The sequence below is a fragment of the Schistocerca serialis genome, chromosome 9, assembly GCF_023864345.2.
Source record: "Schistocerca serialis cubense isolate TAMUIC-IGC-003099 chromosome 9, iqSchSeri2.2, whole genome shotgun sequence".
In the NCBI taxonomy this organism is placed as follows: Eukaryota; Metazoa; Arthropoda; class Insecta; order Orthoptera; family Acrididae; genus Schistocerca; species Schistocerca serialis.
Genome location: NC_064646.1, coordinates 142,732,390 through 142,759,554, shown reverse-complemented (window position 1 = coordinate 142,759,554; position 27,165 = coordinate 142,732,390). Strand labels below are relative to the sequence as shown.

Genomic DNA, 27,165 nt, shown 5'->3' with positions numbered 1-27,165 from the left:
AAACGACGGAGAGGCTCCGTTCCCGCCGCAGCCACTGTGGTCCACAACCCCACGACGACTACCGCAGTCCACTTCACCCCACACCAAACCCAGGGTTATTGTGCGGTTCGGGCCCCGGTGGAACTCCCCAGGGAGCGTCTCACACCAGAAGAGTGTAACCCCTATGTTTGCGTGGTAGAGTAATCATTAATATTACCGAAAATGTCATTTGTCTGTTTCATTATCACATTTATGTACCGATAATTAAAGACAATTTTAGTTTTAAAATTTAAAAAAAATACTGTAAGTATGTCTGATGAATGCATAAAACTGTTGAACAATGTCTTGTGAATGAACATGAGGAATCTGAAAAGTGAACATAAAATTATTAGTACCAAAAGCTGGTTTTCAAAAATACCGTTAAAATCATATTAAAAATTAAAAACTCAAAAACTAAAAGTTTTGGGCTTCAAAGGTTAGATATTCATACATTTCTACGTGACACACATGATTTTTAAATTCGATTGAAATCGGAAACGTTGAGGAAAGGTTACATTTTTGGCTGGAGCCTCCCCTTAAGTGAGTAAGAGAAAATACAGACATATTCGAATGTGCGACCTTTCTTCTCGTGGCGATGCTGCTGCCCCTCGATGACGAATCCGAACTCGTAGGGCCTGTTCTCGTCCGTGTAGTCGTCGTCTGAGGCAGCGGGCGCTCCCACCACCAGGCCGCACAGCAGCGCCGCCGCCGCCACCGCCCACACTGCGGCCAGCCTCCTCGCTGACAGTGCCTGCAACACGAGGAAGGCATACCGTGACAGCGAGGGAACGGAGGGGCCACACCTCCACAGGAAAACCACTCACTGGAACCAATATTGTCAAAATTTACTACACTACTGGCCACTAAAATTGCTACACCAAAAATATGACGTGCTACAGACGCAAAATTTAACCGACAGGAAGAAGATGCTGTGATATGAAAATGATTAGCTTTTCAGGGCATTGACACAAGGCTGGCGATGGTGGCGACACCTACAACTTGCTGACATGAGGAAAGTTTCCAACCGATTTCTCATACACAAACAGCAGTTGCCCGGCATTGCCTGGTGAAACATTGTTGTGATGCCTCCCGATTGCGGTTTATCATATCGCGACATTGTTGCTCGCGTTGGTCGATATCCAACGACTGTTAGCAAAATATGGAATCGGTGGGTTCAGGAGGGTAATACGGAACGCAGTGCTGGTTCCCAACGGCCTCGTATCATTAGCAGTCGAGATGATAGGCATCTTATCCGCATGGCTGTAACGGATCGTGCAGCCACTTCTCTATCCCTGAGTCAAAATATGCGTTTGCAAGACAACAACCATCTGCACGAACAGTTCGACGAAGTTTGCAGCAGCATGCACTATCAGCTCGGAGACCATGGCTGCGGTTACCCTTGACGCTGCAACACAGAAAGGAGCGCCTGCGATGGTATACTTAACGACCAACCTGGGTGCACGAATGGCGAAACGTCATTTTTTCGGAGGAATCCAGGTTCTGTTTACAGCATCATGATGTTCGCATCCGTGTTTGGCGATATCGCGGTGAACGCACATTGGAAGCGTGTATTCGTCATCGCCATACTGGCGTATCAACCGGCGTGATGGTATGGTGTGCCACTGGTTACACGTCTCGGCCACCTCTTGTTCGCATTGACGGCACTTTGAACAGTGGACGTTACATTTCAGATGTGTTACGACCCGTGGCTCTATCCTTCATTTGATTCCTGCGAAACCCTACATTTCAGCAGGATAATGCACGCATGTTGCAGGTCCTGTACGGGCCTTTCTCTATACAGAACATATTGACTGCTGCCCTGGCCAGCACATTCTCCAGATCTCCCACCAACTGCAAACGTCTGGTCAATGGTGGGCGAGCAACTGTCTCGTCACAATACGCCAGTCACTACTCTTGATGAACTGTGGTATCGTGATGAAGCTGCATGGGCAGCTGTACCTGTACACGTCGTCCAAGCTCTGTTTGACTCAATGCCCAGGCGTATCAAGGCCGTTATTACGGCCAGAGGTGGTTGTTCTGCATACTGACTTCTCAGGATCTATGCACCTAAAGTGCGTGAAAATGTAATCACATGTTATTTCTAGTATAATATATTTGGCCAATGAATATCCGTTTATTGTCTTCATTTCTTCTTAGTGTAGCAATTTTAATGGCCAGTAGTGTACCTGCAAAGTTCTCAAAGTAAGTCATTTGATTGAGAGAAAAGAAATGTTATTAACCTGACCGTCAAAAGTTTGGTGTCATTACTCCCTGTGTACTAAAAATTTAAAAGTAACACGCACACGCACGCACACACACACACACACACACACACACACATATTTTTCACGCTGCTGTAATATTTACACCTGGCTACCTCACCATCAAACTTCGATTACTGCGTTCCCAATAGTAAAACAGCCAGAGTCATTCGTTTCACTCAACGCAATATTCCAGAAAACGTAAACACAAGGAAAAAACTCATGTAAGGAGACCACTGATGGAGAGAATCCACAGGAATGAATCACGTCTCTTGCATAGTAACTTCATTCAAATAACAACAATTTTCAAACGAACTCGTCTAATTATAATCGACTAGCAAACCTGGTAAACCTTCGAAATTGTTAAATAAATACTGGAATTGGATATATATCGTAATTTCCTTCTCTGCTTCTCTCTTCCCATCTCCTTCTCCCCCTTCCTTTGTCGATTTCCTCTTCCTCTGGCCTCTCTTTATCTATCATCTGCTTCCTCCTCTCCCTGTCCATTTCGTCCTGCCCCCCTATCTCTATCTCCTCCTGCCCCCTGTCTCTCTGTGCGTTTTATACTTTCTCCTGCCTTTCTGTCCATCTTCTTCCACCTCTATATCTTCACTTCCCCCGCTCTCCTCTCTATCTTCACTTCCTCCATACCTTTGACCTTGACCCACTGATTATTATTATTATTACAGCAACAAAACGTTGACTGGGAATTGAGGACGCGTAAAATGATTTGTTAAATTGTTTGGCAGCTCTATCTGTGAGGATAGTAGCTTCAGTGGCAGTATTTCGCTTTTTTTAATTCGCAAAGGTGTAGGATTACAAAGTTTTTTTTTTCCATTTATTGAATTTCAATTCCCCCTGAAGGGGGCGGGCTGGCAGCAGCTTAGTATGCCGCTCTTCAGCCGACAGATTTTTTGACAAAGATCAAGAGAACAAATAATAAAAAACAGGCGATAAAATCGGAGACTTAGAGAGTAACAAGGCGAAAAGAAATCGTGGAACTTAAAACAACAACATAGGGATGATGACGCTAATAAAAATACACACGAAGCAGACAGGGAAAACAATAGACAATTAAAAAACACGGCGACAGTCTGGATTCGTAAAACAACGTGTCCTGCTGCATGAGAAAGTCCGTAAGTGCCTGCTGCACATCATAATCGGCAGTAGTCGTCGGCATTCAACGTCTTTTTTTAACGGACCTAAGAAGCGATAATTGCTTGGGGAGGGATCAGAACTGTAGGGGAAGTGCTTGAGTGTCTCCCACTTGACTTATACGTTACGATATTTCAGATACGGGGGCATCCTGTGTCGAATCGCGACCAGTAATAAACTTGGCGCACCATTCCACAATAGTGGTTTTCGACATACGAGCTGTCCTATACATTTCCTTCGGATGACTACCGGTGTTTGTTGTTCGGCAACCAAGGAAAGAACAGTATCACGTTAGCCCTGTTTGGACGCATTTGTTAATATCGACGCCATAGTTCACGTTTGCGCATTTACAGCACGCACGTCTGAAGGACACGAATGCCACACAAGACGCCTGTCTACGTGTCAGTGCTTATATTCCCGCATCGGAGTCGCGCTACGTTCCATATACATTGAAGCAACGTCCTCATACCGAAACTTTTTGATCACCCCTTATATCTTCCACCATCCAGTGCCCAGAGCTATGTATTACAAACGTAACAGCTCATATCTTATAGTTTCTCTTTCTCCTCCTTGTACTCCTTTTCCTTCTCCACCTTCTCGTTCTATTCTCCCTCTCCCTGTCTCTTCCTTTCCCTCCCTCCCTTCTTCTCTCTCCCTCTTCCTTACACACATACACACACACACACACACACACACACACACACACACACACACACACATTTTTATTAGTTCAGCCCACACGTCAACTCCGTGCATGACAGAATATGCAGTCTGAAGCGTCTACCACCGACGAAAACGTTTATTGACTTATGTTAACCTCCTACCGAAACGTCCATTCTCAAATCTTTGAGGCAAAGCCCATGACCCATATCGTTCAGGCAACGTTGCTGTCAGAATTAGTCGTGATGCCTTCGTTCCAAGGCTAGTTCAAATGGTTCAAATGGCTCTGAGCACTATGGGGCTTAACTTCTGAGGTCATCAGTCCCCTAGAACTTAGAACTACTTAAACCTAACTAACCTAAGGACATCACGCACATCCGTGCCCGAGGCAGGATTCGAACCTGCGGCCGTAGCGGTTACGCGGTTCCAGACTGTAGCGTCTAGAACCACTCGGCCACACCGGCCGGCCGTTCCAAGGCGCTTGACATGTGAGCTTACAAGCAATGCTAAACTTTAGAACTAGGGAATAATTTGTTGGTCCACATTAGAAAGTAATACAGCAACGGTTCTGGTTTGGCATGACTTCAACGAGTGCTTGGTAGGTTTTGGAGGTACGTGGCTCCAGATGTCTAAGAGCAAGACGCGGAAACCCCGTCGATTACATGCCCTTCTTATGATGGCTCGGAGCTGACACTGGGTAGCGTCCCGCATGTGCTTCATCGGGTTCAGATCACGCCATTTTGATACCTAAGACATCAAGGTGAATCCGCTATCGATCTCCTGAAACCACCATAGCACGATTCCAGCCATGTGGCACAGCAAATTATCCTGCCGGTTGGTACTATCATCCTCGTGGAAGACATCAACCATAGAGAAATGCAGTGGGGCTGAAATGATGTTCATGTAGTTCACAGCTTTTACGATGCGTCTCACTACCACCACAGGGCCCACGGAAGCCCACGAGAATGTCCCTCATAGCATAATACTTCCCATTACCGGCATGCGTCCGAAGCGCTGTGCATGTTTCGAGGACTCGTTCACCGGGATGATGGCGTATATGGAGATGACTATCGACTTCGTGTAACAAGAGAAGTGATTCACCCTACCAGGCAACACGTTTCCACGGATCCACGGTACAATCTCCATGAAGCTGTGACTGTTGCATTCGTGATTGACAGTTAGGTCAAAAAAGGAACATGCTAGGGTTGTCAGATGTGGAGACCATGTTCACGAGCGTGCACGGTGAGCTCCTAAACACTTGTGCCAGTAGAAGCGTTGTACCCTGTCGCCAAATCTGCTATTGATTGCCTCCTATCCTGGATTACGGAGCGGGCTAGCTTCTAATCTCCACGTTCTGTAACGAGGTGTGGACTCCCAACACCTTATCGCTTACTCGATGTTCATGACAGTAGTGCGAGAACAGCAGACAGGCTTCGCCGTTTAGGAGATTCTCGTTCCTAGGTATCGGGCCATACCGCTCTGCCGTATTACGTTTGCCCGTATCGTCCCCAGAATCTCTCCTCATTCGCCTCTCCTCCGCTTACATATCCTTCTAACCACGTCACGTTCTCGCAACAGTGCCACCGGACACCATTAAATCCCGCTATGGGCAGTAGCCATAAGGTTTCGGCACATCAGCATATGTGTTGTTCGAGGCTTCCTACTGTCTTAGTGAGTGTGCAGCCATTTCTTCATGCTGGAGTAAGTTCTCTGTAAGTCTTTCGAAATTTTCTTCGTTCAATCTGTTTTGCAGCTGTGTTTTACTAAGCTGAAAGTCCGTGCTGTTAATTTACTCTGATTTGTTAAAGACAGCCACAGCTTCTCTTTCTCTATTCAGTTTCCTCTATTTCTCGATCCTACGCCTGAGTGGAATGTCACAATCTCCGTTCCACGATTCACGTTTCTAATTTGCTGTACCAAGGAGAAGTAAAGAATCTCAGATTCTGAAAATGGTGTGATATTCAGGATAACATCCAAAGTGCTGCAAATAAACGATGCTCCTGGCGATTTGTTTATTATCATTATCATCATCGTCATCGATATTGTTATTACTACTATTATTATTATACTATTACTATTATTATTATTGAAATTCTTCCAGTCCATATGTGGTATAACAGCAAAACCAGTGCTTAACAGTATTGGCAACAGTATGGGCAACCAAGACTGTTTTTAACCAATATTATTATTATTACTATTATTATTATCATTAATATTATTATTATTGCTATTACTATTTTTTGTTGTCATGATTTTTTTCGTCTTCAGCATTTGTTGTTTCCATTTTCTTCTTATAAATGGTGGACGGTGTCTGTCCCAAGAGTCGTCAACTGCATTCTGTCTGGTGTTTCGGCAGATATATGCAATGTATTTTAGCAGTGTGTAGCTGGAGTCAGTTCAAACAGATACTGCTCATCACGTTTTTCATGTCACGGAAATCGTCGGTTTGTTTCCCGTTAGAAATAAAATGATTTTTATACCGGAATTTTAGGTGTTCTTGCGATGTCTTGGTTCCTATTAATCTAGTGAGATATTCATTTTATCGGCATGGATCAATAGGACCAGCAAAACCCGAAGAATAACCATACTCCATTAGTGACAGCACCGCCATTGTTCAGGCTGACTGCTGCCGCCAAGCATGCAGCGCTGCTGAGTCTCTGCTGGACTGCTGTTTATTCTATTAATATATGGCGGTAAAATGAATGTACGACTAGATCAATTTCGGAGCACCCTAGCGAATGAGCTCGTAAAATTCTAATTTAAAAATAATTTTGTTTGTAATGGGAAAGAAACTGATGCTCTCTGTTAACAACGGACGTCGCATGGAAGACGCAACGACGAGCAGAAATTGTTTGGATTGACCTTAGCTACACAACGCAAAAACGAAATTGCAAATATATACCGAAAGAGCAGAGAAAATGCAGCTGACGGCTCTTGGGACAGACACCATGTATATACACTACTGGCCATTAAAACTGCTACACCACGAAGATGACGTGCTTCAGACGCTAAATTTAACCGACAGGAGGAAGATACTGTGATATGCAAATGATTAGCTTTTAAGAGCATCCACACAAAATTGGCGCCGGTGGTGACACCTACAACGTGCAGACATGAGTAAAGTTTCCAACCGATATCCCATACACAAACAGCAGTTGACCGGCGTTGCCTGGCCAAACATTGTTGTGATGTCTCGTGTAAGGAGGAGAAATGCGTACCATCACGTTTCCGACTTTGATAAAGGTCGGATTGTAGCCTATCGTGATTGCGGTTTATCGTATCGCGACATTTCTGCTCGTGTTGGTCGAGATCCAATGACTATGAGCAGAACATGAAATCGGTGGGTTCAGAAGGGTAATACGGAACGCCATGCTGGTTCACAACGGCCTCGTATCACTAGCAGTCGAGATGACTGGCATCTTATCCGCATGGCTGTAACGGATCGTGCAGCCACGTCTCGATCTCTGAGTGAAAATATGGGACGTTTGCAAGACAACAACCACCTGCTCGAGCAGTTGGACGACGTTTGCAACAGCATCAGCTCGGAGACCATGGTTGCGGCTACGCTTGACGCTGCATCACGGACAGGAGGGCCTGCGATGGTGTACTCAACGACTAACATGTGTGCACGAATGGCAAAACGTCATTTTTTCGGATGAATTCAAGTTCTGTTTACAGCATCAGAATGGTCGCATCCGTGTTTGGCGACATCACGGTGAACGCACATTGGAAGCGTGGATTCGTCATCGCCATACTGGCGTATCTCCCGGCGTGATGGTATGGGGTGCCATTGGTTACACGTCTCGGTCACCTCTTGTTCGCATTGACGGTACTTTTTGAACAGTGGACGTTACATTTCAGATGTGTTACGACTCGCGGCTCTACCCTTCATTCTATCCCTGCGAAACCCTACATTTCAGCAGGATAATGCACGACCGCATGTTGCAGGTCCTGTACGGGCCTTTCTGGATACAGAAAATGTTCGACTGCTGCCCTGGCCAGCACATTCTCCAGATCTCTCACCAATTGAAAACGTCTGGTGAATGGTAGCCGAGCAACTGGCTCGTCACAATACGCCAGTCACTACTCTTGATGAACTGTGGTATCGTGATGAAGCTGCATGGGCAGCTGTACCTGTACACGTCGTCCAAGCTCTGTTTGACTCAATGCCCAGGCGTATCAAGGCCGTTATTACGGCCAGAGGTGGTTGTTCTGGGTACTGATTTCTCAGGATCTATGCACCCAAATTGCGTGAAAATGTAATCACATGTCAGTTCTAGTATAATATATTTGTCCAATGAATACCCGTTTATCATCTGCCTTTCTTCTTGTTGTAGCAATTTTAATGGCCAGTAGTGTTCTTAAGGCTGAATTCTATGGCTTGTGGTCCTGACGCAGATGCAAACTTCACTAAAATTTCAGTAAATTAACAAAGGACACTTCTTTGCACGTATCCTTCGTTTATTAACATAATACGGCCCTCGAAAGAACGGTATATAGTCTTAAGAAGGCGGATGTAGCTATCGTAGCGTCGACGCTTACATGCTGCTCACTAGGTAGTTCTTATTTCTACCAACGAACGGCAAATTGCCTCACTGAATCTCAACACTCTGATGCGCATTGTACACGTGTGGTGTTTCTGCGCAAGTCTTTATAAACGCTCATGTACCATTTTTTCTAATGTATTTACCAAAACATACTTCAGAAACATTCGAATAGTTGTATACAGGGTGTAAGAAAAAGGTATGGCCAAACTTTGAGAGAACTTTCCTCACCCGTAAAAGAATCGAATGATTTCTCGTAGTAATCAGATTTATGACCGGAAAAGTACAGAAACAGAATACATCGGCATTACATGAAACGATTCTCATATGAAATGTTCAAAACACCTTCTTTGTTACATTCGGTTAGAACGTACAGTAATTTTGCAATTTTTCGGATCACCAACGGCGTATGTTGCTCCACTTGAACGAAGGTATCGTTGACATGTGCCTCACTTCTATACTTACGTTGACATGTGACTCATTTCATTGTTCCACTAGTATCAAGAATGTAACATCAAATGCTTCGTGTTCTTTACGAACTTGGCTTCCGATACAATGTAGTGGAAGTTTTCTCAAACGCGGAACTGCCGGACGCCCATTTGATATACGGATTAGCAGACGGTAATGGCCGTGGTGCTCAACGTTTGTATCGGGAGATATTTACAGAACGACGATGCCTCGACTGGAGGATATTTAAGGCACTTGATCGTTTTCCTAGTGAGAAAGGAACGTTTAAGCCTACTACTCGTGACCCCCCCCCCCCAGGCCTAGAAGGACGAGGATACCTGAACATCTTCGTGCATTTGACGACAGCCCTAGTGTCAGCGTAAGAGAATTAGTTTAAATAAGTAATGTTGACCTCATGACTGTATGGAGAGTGCTTCACAGGAAGCTGATCTATCCTTACCATTTTTAGAAACGGAGGAGGCCAACATGAAAACATATGAGGGAATTCAATAAGTAGTGCAACACTTTTTTTATAAAAGGAAGTTGATTTCATTCAGGATTCCAATACACCATTTTGGCTAGAAATCCCTAATGCAGAATAATCTCCGTCCTATACGACGGCCTTACGCCACCTTACAGGGAAGGCTTGTATGTCTGTATAGTACCACTCTTCTGGTCGACGCTGGAGCCAACGTCTTGCTACATCAGTAACATCCCCACCATCCACATATTGCTTCCTGCGAGTCCATCCAACTTAAGACCCAACAGATGGAAGTCCGAAGGTGCGAGATCCGGGCTGTAGGGTGAACGAGGTAGAACAGTCCAATGAACTTTGGTGAGCTCCTCTCAGATGCACAGACTTGTTTGAGGCCTTGCATTGCCATGTAGAAGGAGAAGTTCGGTTGCATTTTTGTGGCAAAGAACACGCTGAAGTCATTTATTCGGTTTCCTAAGAGTAGTACAGTACACTTAAAAGTTGATAGTTACATCATCAGGGAGGACATCGACCAGAAGAACCCCATCAGAGCCCCGACCATGACTGTACCAGTTGAGGATGCGGCTTTGAACTTTTCTTCAGAAGAGTAGTAGTCTGGCGCCACTCCATGGATTGCCGTATTGTTTCTGGTTTGGAATGATGAACCCATGTGCCACAGCTTCTGACGATGTTCGATAAACAATTGTCACAGTCAGGCATGTAAGACACAAGCAATTCGACACAGATGGTCCTTCGTTGCTCTTTATGGTCTTCTGCTAGGCGACGACGAACCCTGCGTTCACGCACCTTTGAGTACCCCAACTGGTGGACGTTTGTGTCAGGACTACAAACAGAGAAATCCAGTTATACAGCGGTGTGTTTGATTGTGATCTGTCGATCACCCCTAATGAGACTGTCCGCACATTCGAACATTGGAGGAGTCGTGTCTGTGTGCATACGGCCGCCGCATGGGAGATGGGACAAGTTGTCGCGACCTTGTTGTAACGATGACAGTTGCTCCACTATTAGGTAACGGGCGAGTTGTGGCGCGCTGAAAATATTCTAAGTTCAGAGTTGGCGGCCTCCGCTTGGGCCGCTCGGCAAGCCGCAGCACGTTAGCAACGGCGTGATGCCGCACAATGGCCGGACCACGTCGTCCATCTGACAGCGTGGCTGGGAATTCCACGGTGACGCTGTGTCGGTGAAGGAGACATGCAGGGAGTGCCAAAGATGGCGGGCTTTGTGAAACCTTAATGGCAGACATTTCAAAGTTCATATAGAAATTAGTAGTAGCCAGAGAAATCATGATCCTCAAAAAGAAACATGTACGTTACGATTACTTGCATGACAATTCTTATGGTGTAATCAGATTTTCAATATCTTTATTAGTTTAAAGTTTAGTATCTGACTGTAAATTATACAAATAACACCCAGCAACGAATTTCCAAAACAGAACATTTCATCCGAGTTTGTTGATCGATATGTCTTTAGAAAGCTATTAGTGTAAACCTAAATTGGTATGAATTACAGGCATGTTGAATAGTACATGAGTTATTGGAGGTCAAAGTGGCCAATTCCTATTAATGGCGTCAGGCCATAAATACTCCACAGTTACACGAAAAAACGGTAGCAGCATGCTTATAAATATATTTATTCATCTATGTCTTTGTTTATATCCGATACATACTATTCCTGAAGAAATTGGTGAATTATTTACCGTGTTTTAGAAAGCACAGAGATATTAGCCTACTGGCTTACTTCTGTTCTATTCCTTTGATATATGTTTATTTGATTTGTTTATGTATTTAATAATGTGTGTTAGAGCGTGTTTATGGTCCAGCCATAGGAATATTTATTTAATTTCAATTTATTTAAATGAAAATCCAGTATTTTGTATGTGTTTTAGTATGTTAGTGAGTGTGCGTTGGCTTGAAGACATGACGGGAACAAATCACAGCGCTCATTAATGGAGAGACTGTATGAAAGTGGGGGAGGAGCATGGAGTACGGCACAGGACAGAGAGAGTGCTGGACAGGAAGCAGCGATGGGCAGTCGCAGGAAAGACTTGGAGAGTGGAGCAGTTTCCGCGTGGTTCGAAACTGATAACTTCGCTATTTACCTAAACGGACTATAATGTAAATTGTATCTTGAAAATCATGTGAACGGCCGTCTGATGATGAACTTGCCTGTTCGAAACCGGTAACGGCGCTATTTACCTAAATAAATAGCAGTATTAATAGTGGCTGGTTGCTGTTTTTTTCTCTATAAGAATTAACCTACATTAAGAAATATTTCGTAGTGCCGACTTGTGCACTTGTGAGATTTCCGTGGCGTCTGCAGTGGAGACGTAGTGTGCGTGTAGAATTGAATATCTCGCGAGCTATGTTCTTCTTCATAACTAATTACGTGTAGTAGGAATCTATTGTTTCCCTGTTATTCAACTAATATTTTATTTAACTGCTGGACCATCGACAACAATAAGTGTTATACGGTAACAAAGGGCATTCTTAAAGGTACTTCTACCATCGTACTCATAATTTAAAGTCGTTAAAATAGTACCTCCAGAATTTACTTAATTGCAATCATTTATTTATAAATGTCTATGTTACTTTCAAAATTCGCAATTGCCAAGTGATAGGAACCTTCGACCATTCGATTCATTGTTCAAACAAATTTCGGGCTTGCAGCCGGTCGTCGTTCAATACTTCGCACGATATTTCAACTGGGCACCTGCCAGTCATCTTCAGGTGAGCCGTCGCAGACTGGCGAAATAGTCCGCCGTTCCGCAATATGGAATCCCATCATGTCCACGATTTGCTCAAATCGAAGACGACAAAGTGCGTCGACGGCCGTGGCAAACAGCAACGCAGAGGGCGACTAAGTTCCGCTATTCCACCAGCGAGGGCGCTGGCGGCGGGCAGTGTGCTTCAACTATCAAGTTTTCAACGCATTCGCAGAATACTTACAGTACGCTATATATTGCGGAACGGAGGACGTTTTCGCCAGTCTGCGATGGCTCATCTGAAGATGACTGGCAGGTGCCCAGTTGAAATATCGTGCGAAGTATTGAACGACGACCGGCTGCAAGCCCAAAATTTGTTTGAACAGTCAATTCGCCGGGAAAATTTTAAAATTCACATTCGATTCATGGTTCAAATGGCTCTCAGCTCTATGGGACTTAACATCTGAGGTCATCAGCCCCTAGAACTTAGAACTACTTAAACCTAACTAACCTAAGGACATCACTCACATCCATGCCCGAGGCAGGATTCGAACCTGCGACCGTAGCGGTCGCGCAGTTCCAGACTGAAGTGCCTAGAACCGCTCGGCCATACCGGCCTGCTATTCGATTCATGCGTCTATACATATTGTATACTGTAGAGTCAGCAGTATTTGGCTTGTAATACGGCAACTACGTATCCCAGCCCCTAGACAACTAAACCAGCCAAAACTTTTAATATTTCAACTCTGAGTCGGAGGATATGTAGTTGAGGGCCACACCACATCATTTTTTTGGAAAGTCCACGCCGCTCATTGACTCACTGTGCTATTGTTCACCGCCAGGTCTCCATAGACGTTCTGCGAGCACCTACGAATATCTGTGATTCCCTAGTTTTCTGCCAAAAGAAACTCAGTGACAGCTCTCTGCTTGGAAAGCACCTCCAATACAGACGTCATTTTGAAGGCTAAGAATAGTGCCGTCTCCTATCGGAACTTTATGAAGATATAGGGCTCGAGTGGGATATTCCAAGATATCCCCAAAAAAATTCCGCATTGTTTCAAACGAAATTGGCAGAAAAAAATGCATTACTAATTCAAAGCCCCTCCTATTTTCTTGCTGTGTGTATCAGGAATGTTTCCTGAATGTTGGCCATACCTCTTCCGTACAGTCCGTATATCAAAGATGGAATTAGCTTTATAGTACAACTTTCGCAATACACCGATGTTATTAGAGGCACTTGTTGTAGTCATTCTTTTTGAAATTTTTACTCGTGCTATTTAGAAACGCACGCGTGTCCTCTTAATTTACCATCTTGTCTTTGAACCGTTTTCTATCACGTTTCGAATATGAAATCGTTCCCCATGGCGAGTACACTTAGAAATGACATGTTCCATGGAGGAGAGACTGCAGTAACACTGAGTATAAACACACAAACAGATGAGGGATAGCTGCCAAGGCATAAAGCGTATCCATAAGCACCGGTTCTTTACTGGCACATCGACACAGGTGGTCTTGGGAAAACATCAAGATCTTTGATTCTAACTGGTCATTATAGACTTGGAGAAATTAATATTGAATAAAATTAACTCAGCGTATAATATCCTGCGACATTCTACAACGCCCCCAGTCAGCCGATTGGTGCAGGCAATTATACCTGTATTGACCACCAGTCGACTGTGAATCCCCGTGAGCTTTCGGCAATATATAATTTTCACGAACCCTTTAGGCTATAATTTGGCGCAGAGTTGGATTTAGAGTCCTTATTGGCAGCAGCGGCGGCGACGATGAAAGAAATAGACGATGGCAGCAAGAGTGCCGTTCATCGACCTCGAAGGCAGTGCCGCTAGTTTTTGAGCCAATAAATCTCAGGCGATTGCTTCATCGGCACCTTACCGGTGGCTGCCACTTCCGACCGATTAAATAAATCACACGTGTGTGACGGACGTGCGCGGAAAGCTGTAGGGACGTGGGTGAGCGCTCAGCACGTGACACGGAGTCACCTATTGGCGAGTCGTACTTTCTCCAAGCACGCGCATAATGAGTTAGCGAATCCCCGCCGTCGCCTAGGGCCGCTGTGCACGCGCAGAAAGGTCACGTGTGACGCGACTGGACGATGCCTGGTACAGCTCTATTCGTGTCTTTCATACACATGCAATGGATCTAAGGCCTTCTTTTATTGTTTATATTTTTTAATAGTAGTTTAACCTTAAACAACATTGATCGCAGAGAAAACAAACATTCTAACTATATATATATATACACTCCTGGAAATTGAAATAAGAACACCGTGAATTCATTGTCCCAGGAAGGGGAAACTTTATTGACACATTCCTGGGGTCAGATACATCACATGATCACACTGACAGAACCACAGACACATAGACACAGGCAACAGAGCATGCACAATGTCGGCACTAGTACAGTGTATATCCACCTTTCGCAGCAATGCAGGCTGCTATTCTCCCATGGAGACGATCGTAGAGATGCTGGATGTAGTCCTGTGGAACGGTTTGCCATACCATTTCCACCTGGCGCCTCAGTTGGACCAGCGTTCGTGCTGGACGTGCAGACCGCGTGAGACGACGCTTCATCCAGTCCCAGACATGCTCAATGGGGGACAGATCCGGAGATCTTGCTGGCCAGGGTAGTTGACTTACACCTTCTAGAGCACGTTGGGTGGCGCGGGATACATGCGGACGTGCATTGTCCTGTTGGAACAGCAAGTTCCCTTGGCGGTCTAGGAATGGTAGAACGATGGGTTCGATGACGGTTTGGATGTACCGTGCACTATTCAGTGTCCCCTCGACGATCACCAGTGGTGTACGGCCAGTGTAGGAGATCGCTGCCCACACCATGATGCCGGGTGTTGGCCCTGTGTGCCTCGGTCGTATGCAGTCCTGATTGTGGCGTTCAGCTGCACGGCGCCAAACACGCATACGACCATCATTGGCACCAAGGCAGAAGCGACTCTCATCGCTGAAGACGACACGTCTCCATTCATCCCTCCATTCACGCCTGTCACGACACCACTGGAGGCGGGCTGCACGATGTTGGGGCGTGAGCGTAAGGCGGCCTAACGGTGTGCGGGACCGTAGCCCAGCTTCATGGAGACGGTTGCGAATGGTCCTCGCCGATACCCCAGGAGCAACAGTGTCCCTAATTTGCTGGGAAGTGGCGGTGCGGTCCCCTACGGCACTGCGTAGGATCCTACGGTCTTGGCGTGCATCCGTGCGTCGCTGCGGTCCGGTCCCAGGTCGACGGGCACGTGCACCTTCCGCCGACCACTGGCGACAACATCGATGTACTGTGGAGACCTCACGCCCCACGTGTTGAGCAATTCGGCGGTACGTCCACCCGGCCTCCCGCATGCCCACTATACGCCCTCGCTCAAAGTCCGTCAACTGCACATACGGTTCACGTCCACGCTGTCGCGGCATGTTACCAGTGTTAAAGACTGCGATGGAGCTCCGTATGCCACGGCAAACTGGCTAACACTGACGGCGGCGGCAGCTAGCGCCATTCGACGGCCAACACCGCGGTTCCTGGTGTGTCCGCTGTGCCGTGCGTGTGATCATTGCTTGTACAGCCCTCTCGCAGTGTCCGGAGCAAGTATGGTGGGTCTGACACACCGGTGTCAATGTGTTCTTTTTTCTATTTCCAGGAGTGTGTATATATATATATATATATACACTGCTGGTCACCGTAAATGCAACACCAAGAAAGACAAGAGGTAGCACAACAAAATTTATTTTGTAGATGACATGTTGACCAAGTATCAAATGATTACGTTTACAGACGTCTGTGACATGTGGTTCCTGCCAGAATCAGTAGCCAGAGTAGCCGCCATTGATGGAGATCACCGCTGCCACACGTCTCGGCGATGAGTCAAAGAGACTTTGGATGTGTTCCTGGGGTACAGCAGCCCAAGCAGCTTCCACACGTTGCCAAAGATCATCTGGTGTGGCAGCTGGGGATGTAATCTGGGTCACTCGTTGAGCAACCATGGACCACATGTTTTCTATCGGCGAAATATCCGGAGAGCGAGCCGGCCAGGGAAGCACTTCAATCTGGTTATTGACGAAGAACCTTTGGGCAATGCGTGCTACGTGTGGTCGCGCATTTTCCTGTTGAAATATGGCTGTGGCCGTGCCCTGAAGGTAAGGAAGGACAACTGGCTCCAGCACCTCGGATATGTAGCGCTGGCTATTTGAAGTACCGGCAATGCGTACTAGAGGCGTGCGAGAGTAATATCCAATACCGCCCCATACCATAATACCCGGTGCAAGACCAGTGTGGCGGTGCATAATGCAGCTGTCCAGCATCCTCTCTCCACGGTGTCTCCACACTCGAATCCGACCATCGTGGTGCTGCAGACAGAAGCGTGCCTCGTCAGTAAAGACAACGTCGTTCCATTCTGCCGTCCACATCCGTCTGTCATCACACCATTGGCGACGGAGACGTCTGTGGTTCTGCGTCAATGGTAGACGAAGCAATGGACGTCTTGCGGACAGACAACTCTGCTGTAAACGGCGTCGAGTGGTACGCGCAGACACTGGATGATGCGTTACAGACGCAATGTGCTGTGCTATGGTTCGGGATGTCACTGAGCGATCCGTCACTGCCATGCGCACAATTTGCCTATCAGCACGTGCAGTGGTGCACCGAGGTGAATGCGATCGACCACGTCGGTCCGTCGTACACTCCTGCATCCAACGTTCACATATCCGCATTACAGTTGTTTGGTTTCGTCCAACACGACTAGCGATTTCTCTGTATGATAATCCACGATCTCGGTAAGCCACTATCCTTCCTCTGTCGAACTCGGATACTTGATCAAAAGATGTTCGCTGTTTTCTACGAGGCATAACTGATCGTCTTGTGAAACAACCACAAGGTAAACTCACGTGCCGAACGTACACTCGTCGAAATCGCCAAGCCTTAAATGGCGCAATGAGGTGGCGCCACAGGCGCGCGTGATGTGCGTCTGGGCTGAAATTCTAATCAGTTGCATATCTCATCGCTGCAAACCCATGGTGTAAATTTCACTTGAATCGGATGCTTCCTTCAGGCGTTGATATACTGCATTGGGGACATGTTGAAAATGTTTGACACCACCGGGACTAGAACCCGGGATCTCCTCCTTACAGGGCAGATGCTCTATCCAAGCGAGCCACCGAGGGCACAGAGGATAGTGCACCTGCAGGGACTTATCTCTTACACGCTCACCGTGAGACCCACATTCCCAACATGTCCACACCACTACATTCGTAGTGCGCCTATGCCCGAACTCGTACGGGACTTGGTAGATTAATCCGCCACGAGTAATGAGTATGATGGGCAAACATCTATTAGGCGCACTACGAATGTAGTGGTGTGGACATGTTGGGAATGTGGGTCTCACGGGGAACGTGCAAGAGATAAGTCCCTGCCGGCGCACTATTTTCTGTGCCCTCGGTGGCTCAGAGGGATAGAGCGTCTGCCATGTAAGCAGGAAATCTCAGGTTCGAGTCCCGCTCGGGGCACACATTTTCATGCCCCCAATGAAGTATATCAACGCCTGTTTGCAGCTAGGGTGTCCATTTAATTATCATTTCATTCTAACAAAGCTGCAACGTCACCAACGGTAACTGTTCTTTCGGGTACAGATACTACTGTCATATGTAACGGTTTTTAGAAGAATCGAACTCTCATTTGTATACTGGGGTGGCCAAAGATTGTGGGACAGCGATATGCAAATATACACAAAGAGGCAGTGTCGCGTACACAAGGTATAAAAGGGCAGTGCATAGGCGGAGCTGTCATTTGTACTCGGGTGATTTATGTGAAAAGGATTATGGCCGCACCACGAGAATTAACTGAGTCTGATCGTGGAACGGTAGTTGGAGCTAGACGCGTGGGACATACCGTTTCGGAAACATTTAGGGAGTTCAACATTCCGAGAACTACAGTGTCAAGAGTGTGCCCAGAATACCAAATGGCTCAAATGGCTCTGAGCACTATGGGACTTAACAGCTGAGGTCATCAGTCCCTAGAACTTGGAACTGCTTAAACCTAACTAACCTAAGGACATCACACACATCCATGCTCGAGGCAGGATTCGAACCTGCGACCGTAGCGGTCGCGCAGGTCCAGACTGAAGCGCCTAGAACCGCTCGGCCACAACCGACTGGCCCCAGAATACCAAATTTCAGACCTCTCACCATGGCCAACAGAGTGGCCGACGGCTTTCACTTCATGACCGAGACCAGCGGCGTTTGCGTCGAGTTGTCAGTGCTAAGAGAGACGCAACATTGCGTGAAATAACCGCAGAAATCAATTTGGGACATACGAGGAAATTGGCGTTAGTGGGCTATGGCAGTCTCTGCTAACAGCACAATGCCTGCAACGCCTGTTTTGGGCTCGTGTCCATATCGGTTGGATCCTAGACAACTGGAAACCCCTAGCCTGGTCAGGTGAGTCCCTATCTCAGCTGGTAAGAGCTAATGGTAGGGTTTGAGCGCAGTGCAGATTCCTGGAAGCCATAGACTCAAGTTGCGAAAAAGGCACTGTGCAAGTTGGTGGCGGCTCCATAATGTTGTGGGCTGCGTTGACATGGCAGGACCGGCTCCTCTGGTCCAACTGAATCAACTGAAACCATTTATAGCCTGTCATGGACTTCATGTTCCCAAACAACAACCGAATTTTTATCGATAACAAGGTGCCATGTGACTGGGCCACGATTGTTCAATTCGACAATTCGAGCTAATGGTTTGACCACCCAGATCGCCAGACATAAATCCCATAGAACATTTACGGGATGTAATCGAGAGGTAAGTTGCTTGACAAAATCGTGCACCGGCAACACTTCCGCAATTATTGACGGCTATAAAGGAAGCATGGCTCAATATTTCTGCAGCTGACTTGCAACGACTTGTTGAGTCCATACCACGTCGAGCTGCCGCAGTACACCGCGACAGAGGAGGTCCGACACGATATTAGAAGGTATGCCACGACTTTTGTGACCTCAGTGTAAAACAGCTTCAAACGTCTGATTATTCTACGAATGAGTTTACGTGTTACATATTTGACGTTAAGTGTGTGTGTGAGAAAAAGTTTGACATTATACTTAAAGTGATTTGGAATTCGGTGCTGCTTTCATTGTGAAATACAGTATGAATATAGCCTGATCAATTTGTGATCCATTTTACACAAAGCAAGTTTTTCGCCCATCTCGCTGTTCATGAGGTCTTATCTCCTGAACTATGTGTCGTACACTGATATAATTTTGCAGGTGCATTCAGTGGCATATGTGGGTACTCTCTTCAAACTGTGTTGCGAATAGAGTCAGTAGTAAAGGCGTAATAAATTAAAATGTCATGATGAAGTTTTACTGCATGAACAATGAAAATGTTGTAACCGATAACTTTTTTCCTTTCATCATTTTTTGGGGGCTGTACGAGACAGAAAGGTTCGTAGAAGTTTCGTAAAAGTTTGACATTTCGTGTGAAGTTTGCTGGAAGTCGGCTAATTACTATCTTTTTCAAATACTCGATGGATAACGTCCGGGTATTTGCGTGTCGCCAGTTACGCTGCCGCAAGACAAACGATAGTACTTGTGTGTTCTGGTAAACTTTTAATGATCAGCTTATGACTGCATTTAAAATTTTTAAATTTCGTCAATAATTTCGCAAAATGTCGAAAATCAAATTCTTGTTGCAAGCCGTTAGATAGGAAACCTGCAACTAGTACCGAGTTATTGGCTCCCAGATAGTCTACTAGTAATATAAATACTAAGGATATTAGATTATAATCATAAGTACATCAGGTACAAGTGTCTTCAAAGAATAGTTTCATGTGGAGTATCTTACTCAAAATAATCTGAGTCTTCATATATAGCCTATACACGAGTGCTTTTAATGTGTACTACCTGAGTACTCGGCATTGCATTTATTCCAGTCTTCTATTAATCCGTCTCCTTCTTCCTCCATTCGCTGTTCATCTCCACTACCATCTTTCCCTGTCTATCTTCTCCTGCCCCCTCCAATTTCATCTCCTCTTCCCCATCTCATTGTCGATATCGATATCGTCCTCTCCTTGTCTTCGTCAACCTACTCCTCTCTCTCTCTCGCTCTGTCCATCTGCTCCCCCCCCCCCCCCCCGCCTCTCTCTGTCCATATCCTTCTCCCCATATCTCTGTCCATCTCTTTCTCCTCCCTCTAATTCCATCTCTTCTTCATCTTGTCTTTCTCAGTATCCCCCTCCTCCCTTCCTCTCTCTCTGTCCATGTTCTCCTCTTCCATTTCTCTGTCCATTTCCTACTTCCCTCTGTCTATTCACCGCCTCCTCACCCATCTCTCTGCCTATTTCTATCTCTTCCTCCTCCTGTCTCCGTTCCAGTACAGGTTGTTTATCACCTTGCAGCAGCGAATGGCGCGATTTCTTCATTGTAAGTAATCGAAACAACTCCATTTAATAATAATAATTTGTTTACATCACTTAAAATCGTCGTGATGCACAATTAAAATTGAAAAGACATTGTCTCATATTTCGTTTTGCTTGTAGGGCACCATCACTCCAAAGAATTTTCGTCAAGCGGAGAAACAAAACACGAAATGTAACGTAAAACGTGAACTAGCCGTCTGAAGATGAACCTATCGGTTCTAAACCGGTAACGGCGCTGTTTATGTAAATAAATAGCATTGTAAGAAGTGGTTGGTTGCTGTAATCTTTTGTGTAAGAGTCAACCTATATTTTGTACACAGCCACGGGCTCAAAATATCAGTTTCTGACAAAATAGCGTAAAGCTTTGTGTCGTGCCGTCATCAAGAATACACGAAAGCCCATATCTATGATTTTTAGTTGAATGGTTCGCACACTGACACTTGTTGGCACTTTTGTCAACTTGAACGGTTCTCTTCAGTCGTCGTTGGTCCCGTTCTTGCGGGATCTTTCTCCGGTAGCAGATGCGTCGGAGATTTGATGTTTTTCCGGATCCCTGATATTGACGGTACACTCGTGAAATGGTCGTACGGGAAAATCCCCACTTCATCGCTACCTCGGAGATACTGTGTCCCATCGCTCATGCGCCGACTATAACACCACGCTCAAACTCACATAAAATCTTGCTAGCCTGCCACTGTAGCAAAAGTAACCAATCTAATAAGTGCACCAAAAACTTGTTTTATGCAGGCATTGCCGACCGCAGCGCCGTTTTCTGCCAGTTTACATTACAAAGTATTTGAATACGCATGCCTATATCAGTTTCTTTGGCGCTGCATTTTACTTGTACAGATACAACTTAGTCTTGGGGCTGATGTTACGATTATTGAAAACCTTTTTTCGGAAGGAATCGAAAGCTGTGCCGATGCAGTTGAGGCGATGTTCAATGTTTTCACTCGATAATACCGCTATAATGTACAATTCCATGGCAGTGTCAACGGAACGGACAGCAGGTGACGTCACAAGACGTACAGTATGATGGTGTCCTTGAAAAATTTTAACTTCATTGTATAGCTTGTGACGTGCGGCTAGACTACCATTCCACACTACTGCTTTCTTCCTCCATCTCACGTGTTCAGAGATGCGAGTACGCACTAATATGCCCACCTCACTCGCTCGCAGCCGCACAAGGAAAGGTTCCTACTGCAGCTGTAAAACGTCTGTTACGTAAGATTACTGTGCAGTTTGAGAGTCAAACCGAGCTAATGAACGTCCACAGCGACATATTTACCCGTTGCCCTTCCCAGTAGTTCAAACAGTCACATTTCTCCTAGGGTCATCGCCTGGCGTTACACAAGCACCTACATGGTGCGTAGAGAGCCGACGGCCGTTTACTGCTACGTCCGCGGCACACCTGGAGTGGGCGAGACGTAGTAAAACTGGTAGGTAAGGGCTCAAGTGCATGTTTAAAGACCCTAATTGTCCGTTTCAGGGTTCTTTTGCGGACCACATAGCGCCAGTGTCGAATGACACCGGCGAGACAGCTCTACTGATTCCTACTTGGTTGCCAAATACGTTAGCGGTGAGTGGTACTAAACTTACAACACCAATTTCATCATCGTCGTCATTATAGCCACCACCACCATTACCGTAGTCTGCATCACGCCCCATGTTGTTCGAAACGTTGATACTACTGGTATGTGTGTTGCGTCATCATGTCAACAGAACGCTAATCATACCCCTCCTTCAATAATAAACTCGTCGAAGAGATGCTAAATCTTAATCCTAGATTACTAAAACCTCGTAAAATTTAGGATGGGAATTGATAGCAGCTCGCGGTTCTCGCCAATATGATATCGTCAGTTTAGGGCGTGAAAGAGGATATTTTGTACTTATTTTGTATGTGACATACAATTGCAGACTTTATAGTTGTGGACAACTAATGTATAAATAATAAATTATGACGTCCTTTGAATAAAACATGGAGTAGTAAAATTTACGTTGGTTTGGTAACAATATAACATTTTCCCTCCTTTAGGTCTCTTGTGTTAAGTTTCTTTTCTTCTCAACGTCTTTCAAATTCGAAAAATGAAGCAATCAACCTAAGCACATAATGGGCGAATAACTTAAAATTTATATCAGTTTTATTTCGTGAACTGCACAAGATATCGAAACGAAGTGTTTGGGAGATGATGGGAGGTGGAGGGGCACGTAATTTTGCTGCATGGCTAAACTATTAACTCTTACACAAACAGGGATATTTGACAAAAGTGTGCTAAGGTTGAAAGGAAAAGCAGCTGGAATTTGATTATACGTTGAAAACACCCCCAGGTAGGATTGTCACGCCCGACTACGTCGCTATATGGAGCAATAAGACAGGAATGCGCTACTAGGATAAAACTAGTTTCCTCGTTGCCATACTACATTGAAACGCCAAAGAAACTGATATAGGTACGCGTATTCAAATACATAGATATGTAAACAAGCAGAATACGGCCCTGCGGTAGGCAAGGTCTGTATAAAACAAGTGTCTGGCGCAGTTGTTATATCAGTTACTGCTGCTACAATGGTGGGTTATCAAGATTTAAGTGAGTCTCAACGTGGAGTTATAGTCGTCGCACAAGCTATGCGAGACAGCATCTCCGAGGTAGCGATGAAGTGGGGATTTTCCCGTACTACCATTTCACAGATGTGCCGTGAATATCAGGCATCGGGTAAAATCCAAATCTCCGACTTCGCTGCGGGCGGATAAAGATCCTGCAAGAACGGGAACAACGACGACTGAAGAGAATCGTTCGACGTGAGAGAAGTGCAACCCTTCCGCAAACTGCTGCAGATTTCAATGCTGGGCCATCAAAAATTGTCCACGTGCGATCCATGCAACGAAACATCATTGATATGTGCTTTCGGAGCCGAAGGCCCACTCGTGTACCCTTGATGACCGCACGACATAACGCTTTACGCCGCACCTGGCCCGTCAACACCGACATTGGGCTATTGATGATTGGAAACATGTTACCTGGTCGGACGGGTCTCGTTTCAAATTGTATCGAGCGGATGGACGTGCACGGGTATGAAGATAACCCCATGAATCGATGGACCTTGCACATCAACGGAGGACTGTTCAAGTAGATGGAGGCTCTGTAACGGTGTGGGGCGTGTGCAGTTGGAGTGATATGGAACCCCTGATACTTCAAGGACGACTCTAAGAAGTGACACGTTCGTAAGCATCCTGTCTGGTTAGCTGCACCCATTCTTGTCCGTTGTGTATTCCGACAGACTTGGCAAGTTCCAGCAGGACCATGTGACACCCACCACTTTCAGAATTACTACAGAGTGGCTCCAGGAAAACTTTTCTGAGTTTAAACACTTCCACTCGCGGGGGCCCTACTCGATATTAGACAGGTGGACCAGTGTCTTTGGCTCTTCAATGTGTATAGAACGTAAATACCCGGTTAACTGAGAGTGTTGCAAATTGAATGCTTAACGAACTTCTAGTGTGTCAGAATGGGCTTCTGAAATCTGTTTGAAATGTACGTACGTACATGTGTGTAAGTGAACAGGTATTATGGTAACAAGTAAAAAAGTGAAGTTGTCATGAGATTCCTGCTTGTCAGCGTTTAGAACGCAGTAGCCGAATAATTTCGGGACCACTTGAATGGAGTTAAAAGTCTCATAATCCGACACTATGGGTTGAAAGCAATCCGAAGAAAGAAGAAAGGAAAGCGCAGCAGCAGGAATGAGATTAGGGACAAACTTAACGCCAAAGATGGGGGCCACAAAGTAGACGAAATGAAAGAATTCTACTGACTTGGAATCATAATAATGTATGACAGAAGAAGCAAAGCTGATGATTTGAGGCCGAAGTATGGAGCACGATATTGTACGGAAGTGTATCATGAACTGCCTGGAAACCGGAAAGGAAGAGAATCGAAACATGAGATGCGGTACTTTAGAAATACGTTGAAAACTGGAGTGACTGCCAAGAAAAGAAATGAGGAGCTTCCCCGCAGAGTCGGCGAGGAAAGAAAGATAAGGAACACATTGACAAAAAGAAGGGACAGTATTACAGGACATGTGTTACGAGAGGCTCTGTTATTTGCTGGGTTTATTCCAATCTCTGTTTTCCTCTACAGTTTTTATCGTCTGTAGTATCACGGAAGTTATTCCCTAACCTCTTAACGGATGTTCTACCATCCTGTCCCTTTTTCTTTTTCCCCTGTATTTATTTCCTCGTCGATTCTTTGTACAATCTCCTCATTCCTTAACTTATCAGTCCTTCTACACTACTGGCCATTGAAATTGCTACACCAAGCCGGCCGGAGTGGCGGGGCGGTTCTAGGTGCTACAGTCTGGAGCCGAGCGACCGCTACGGTCGCAGGTTCGAATCCTGCCTCGGGCATGGTTGTGTGTGATGTCTTTAGGTTATTTATGTTTAATTAGTTCTACGTTCTAGGCGACTGATGACCTCAGAAGTAGCATAGTGCTCAGAGCCATTTTTTTGCTACACCAAGAAGAAATGCAGATGACAAAGGGGTATTCATTGGAAAAATATACTATACTAGAACTGACATGTGATTACATTTTCATCCAATTTGGATGCATAGATCCTGAGAAATCGGTACCCACAACAACCACCTCTGGCCGTAATAACCGCCTCGATACGCCTGGGAATTGAGTCAAACAGAGCTTGGATGGCGTGTACAAGTATAGCTGCCCACGCAGCTTCAACACGATACCACAGTTCATCAAGAGTAGTTACTGGCGCAGTGTGATGAGCCAGTTGCTCGGCCACCATTGACCAGACGTTTTCAATTGGTGAGAGATTTGGAGAATGTGCTGGCCAGAGTAGCAGTCGAACATTTTCTGTATCCAGAAAGGCCCGTACAAGACCTGCAACATGAGGTCGTGCGTTATTCTGCTGAAATGTAGGGTTTCGCAGGGATCGAATGAAGGGTAGAGCCACGGGTCATAACACATCTGAAATGTAACGTCCACTGTTCAAAGTGCCGTCATTGCGAACAAGAGGTGACTGAGACGTGTAACCTATGGCACCCCATACCGTCACGCCGGGTGATACGCCAGTATGGCGATGACGAATACACGCTTCCAATGTGCGTTCACCGCCAAAAACGGATGCGACCATCATGGTGCTGTAAACAGAACCTGGATTCATCCGAATAAATGACGTTTTGTCATTCGTGCACCCAAGTTCGTCTATGAGTACACCATCGCAGGCGCTCATGTCTGTGATGTAACGTGAAGGGTAACCATAGCCGTGGTCTCCAAGCTGATGGTCCATGCTGCTGCAAACGTCGTCGAACTGTTCGTGTAGATGGTTGTTGTCTTGCAAACGTCCCGATCTGTTGACTCAGGGATCAAGACGTGGCTGCACGATCCGTTACAGCCATGCGGATAAGATGCCTGTCATCTCGACTGCTAATGATAGGAGGCCGTTGGGATCCAGCACCGCGTTCCGTATTGCCCTCCTGAACCCACCGATTCCATATTCTGCTAACAGTCATTGGATCTCGACCATCGCGAGCAGCAATGTCGCGATACGATAAAACGCAATCGCGATAGGCTACAATCCGACCTTTATCAGAGTCGGAAACGTGATGGTACGCGTTTCTCCGCCTTACACGAGGCATCACAACAACGTTTCACCAGGCAACGCCGGTCAACTGCTGTTTGTGTATGAGAAATCGTTTGGAAACTTTCCTTATGTCAGGACTTTGTAGGTGTCGCCACCGGCGCCAATCTTATGTGAATGCTCTGAAAAACTAATCATTTGCATGTCACAGCATGTTCTTCCTGTCGGTTAAATTTCGCGTCTGTAGCACGTCATCTTCATGGTGTAGCAATTTTAATGGACAGTAGTGTAATTTCCAACAGTTTTCTGTATCACTACATCTCAACCGCTGCGATTCTCTTCCTTTCTGGTGTTCCCACAGTCCATGAACTACCATACAATGCTACGCTCCAAACGTATGTTCTCAGAAATTTGTTCCTCAAATTAAGGGCTTTTTTTGACGCTAGTAGACCTCTCTCGGCCAGGAATGCCCTTCTTACCATGGCTAGTCTGCTTCAGAGTTCGTCCTTGCTCCGATCATTATAGGTTATTTTGCAGCCTAGGTAGCAGAATTCCTTTACTTCATCTGCTTCGTGCTCATCAATCCTGATGTTTAGTTTGTCGCTGTTCTCTTTTCTGCTGCTTCTAATTAGTCTCGTCTTTCTTCGATGTACTCTCAATCCATATTCTGTTTTCAGTAGACTGTTCATTCCACGCAGCGACGGCCTTATGCCACCTTGCAGGGAGGGCCTGTATTCTCGCATGGCACCACTGTCCTGATCGATTTCGGAGTCATCGTCTTGTTGCATCAGTAACCTCCCCGTCATCCATGTACGGCTTCCCGCGAAATTGATCGTTCCTTGGGTCAAACAAATGGATGCTGGAAGAGGCTA

The 27,165-nt window shown here is 45.8% G+C and overlaps 1 protein-coding gene across 1 annotated transcript in view; it reads right to left on the bottom strand.

Moving 5' to 3' along the window:
* The window catches only part of LOC126419426 (protein lethal(3)malignant blood neoplasm 1), a 147,875-nt gene that overhangs the window by 39,675 nt on the left and 81,035 nt on the right, over positions 1-27,165 (bottom strand). Inside the window, exon 2 of the mRNA XM_050086614.1 lies at positions 598-769. Coding sequence (XP_049942571.1) covers positions 598-769 — 172 coding nt within the window. The remainder of the gene's footprint in view (positions 1-597; positions 770-27,165) is intronic.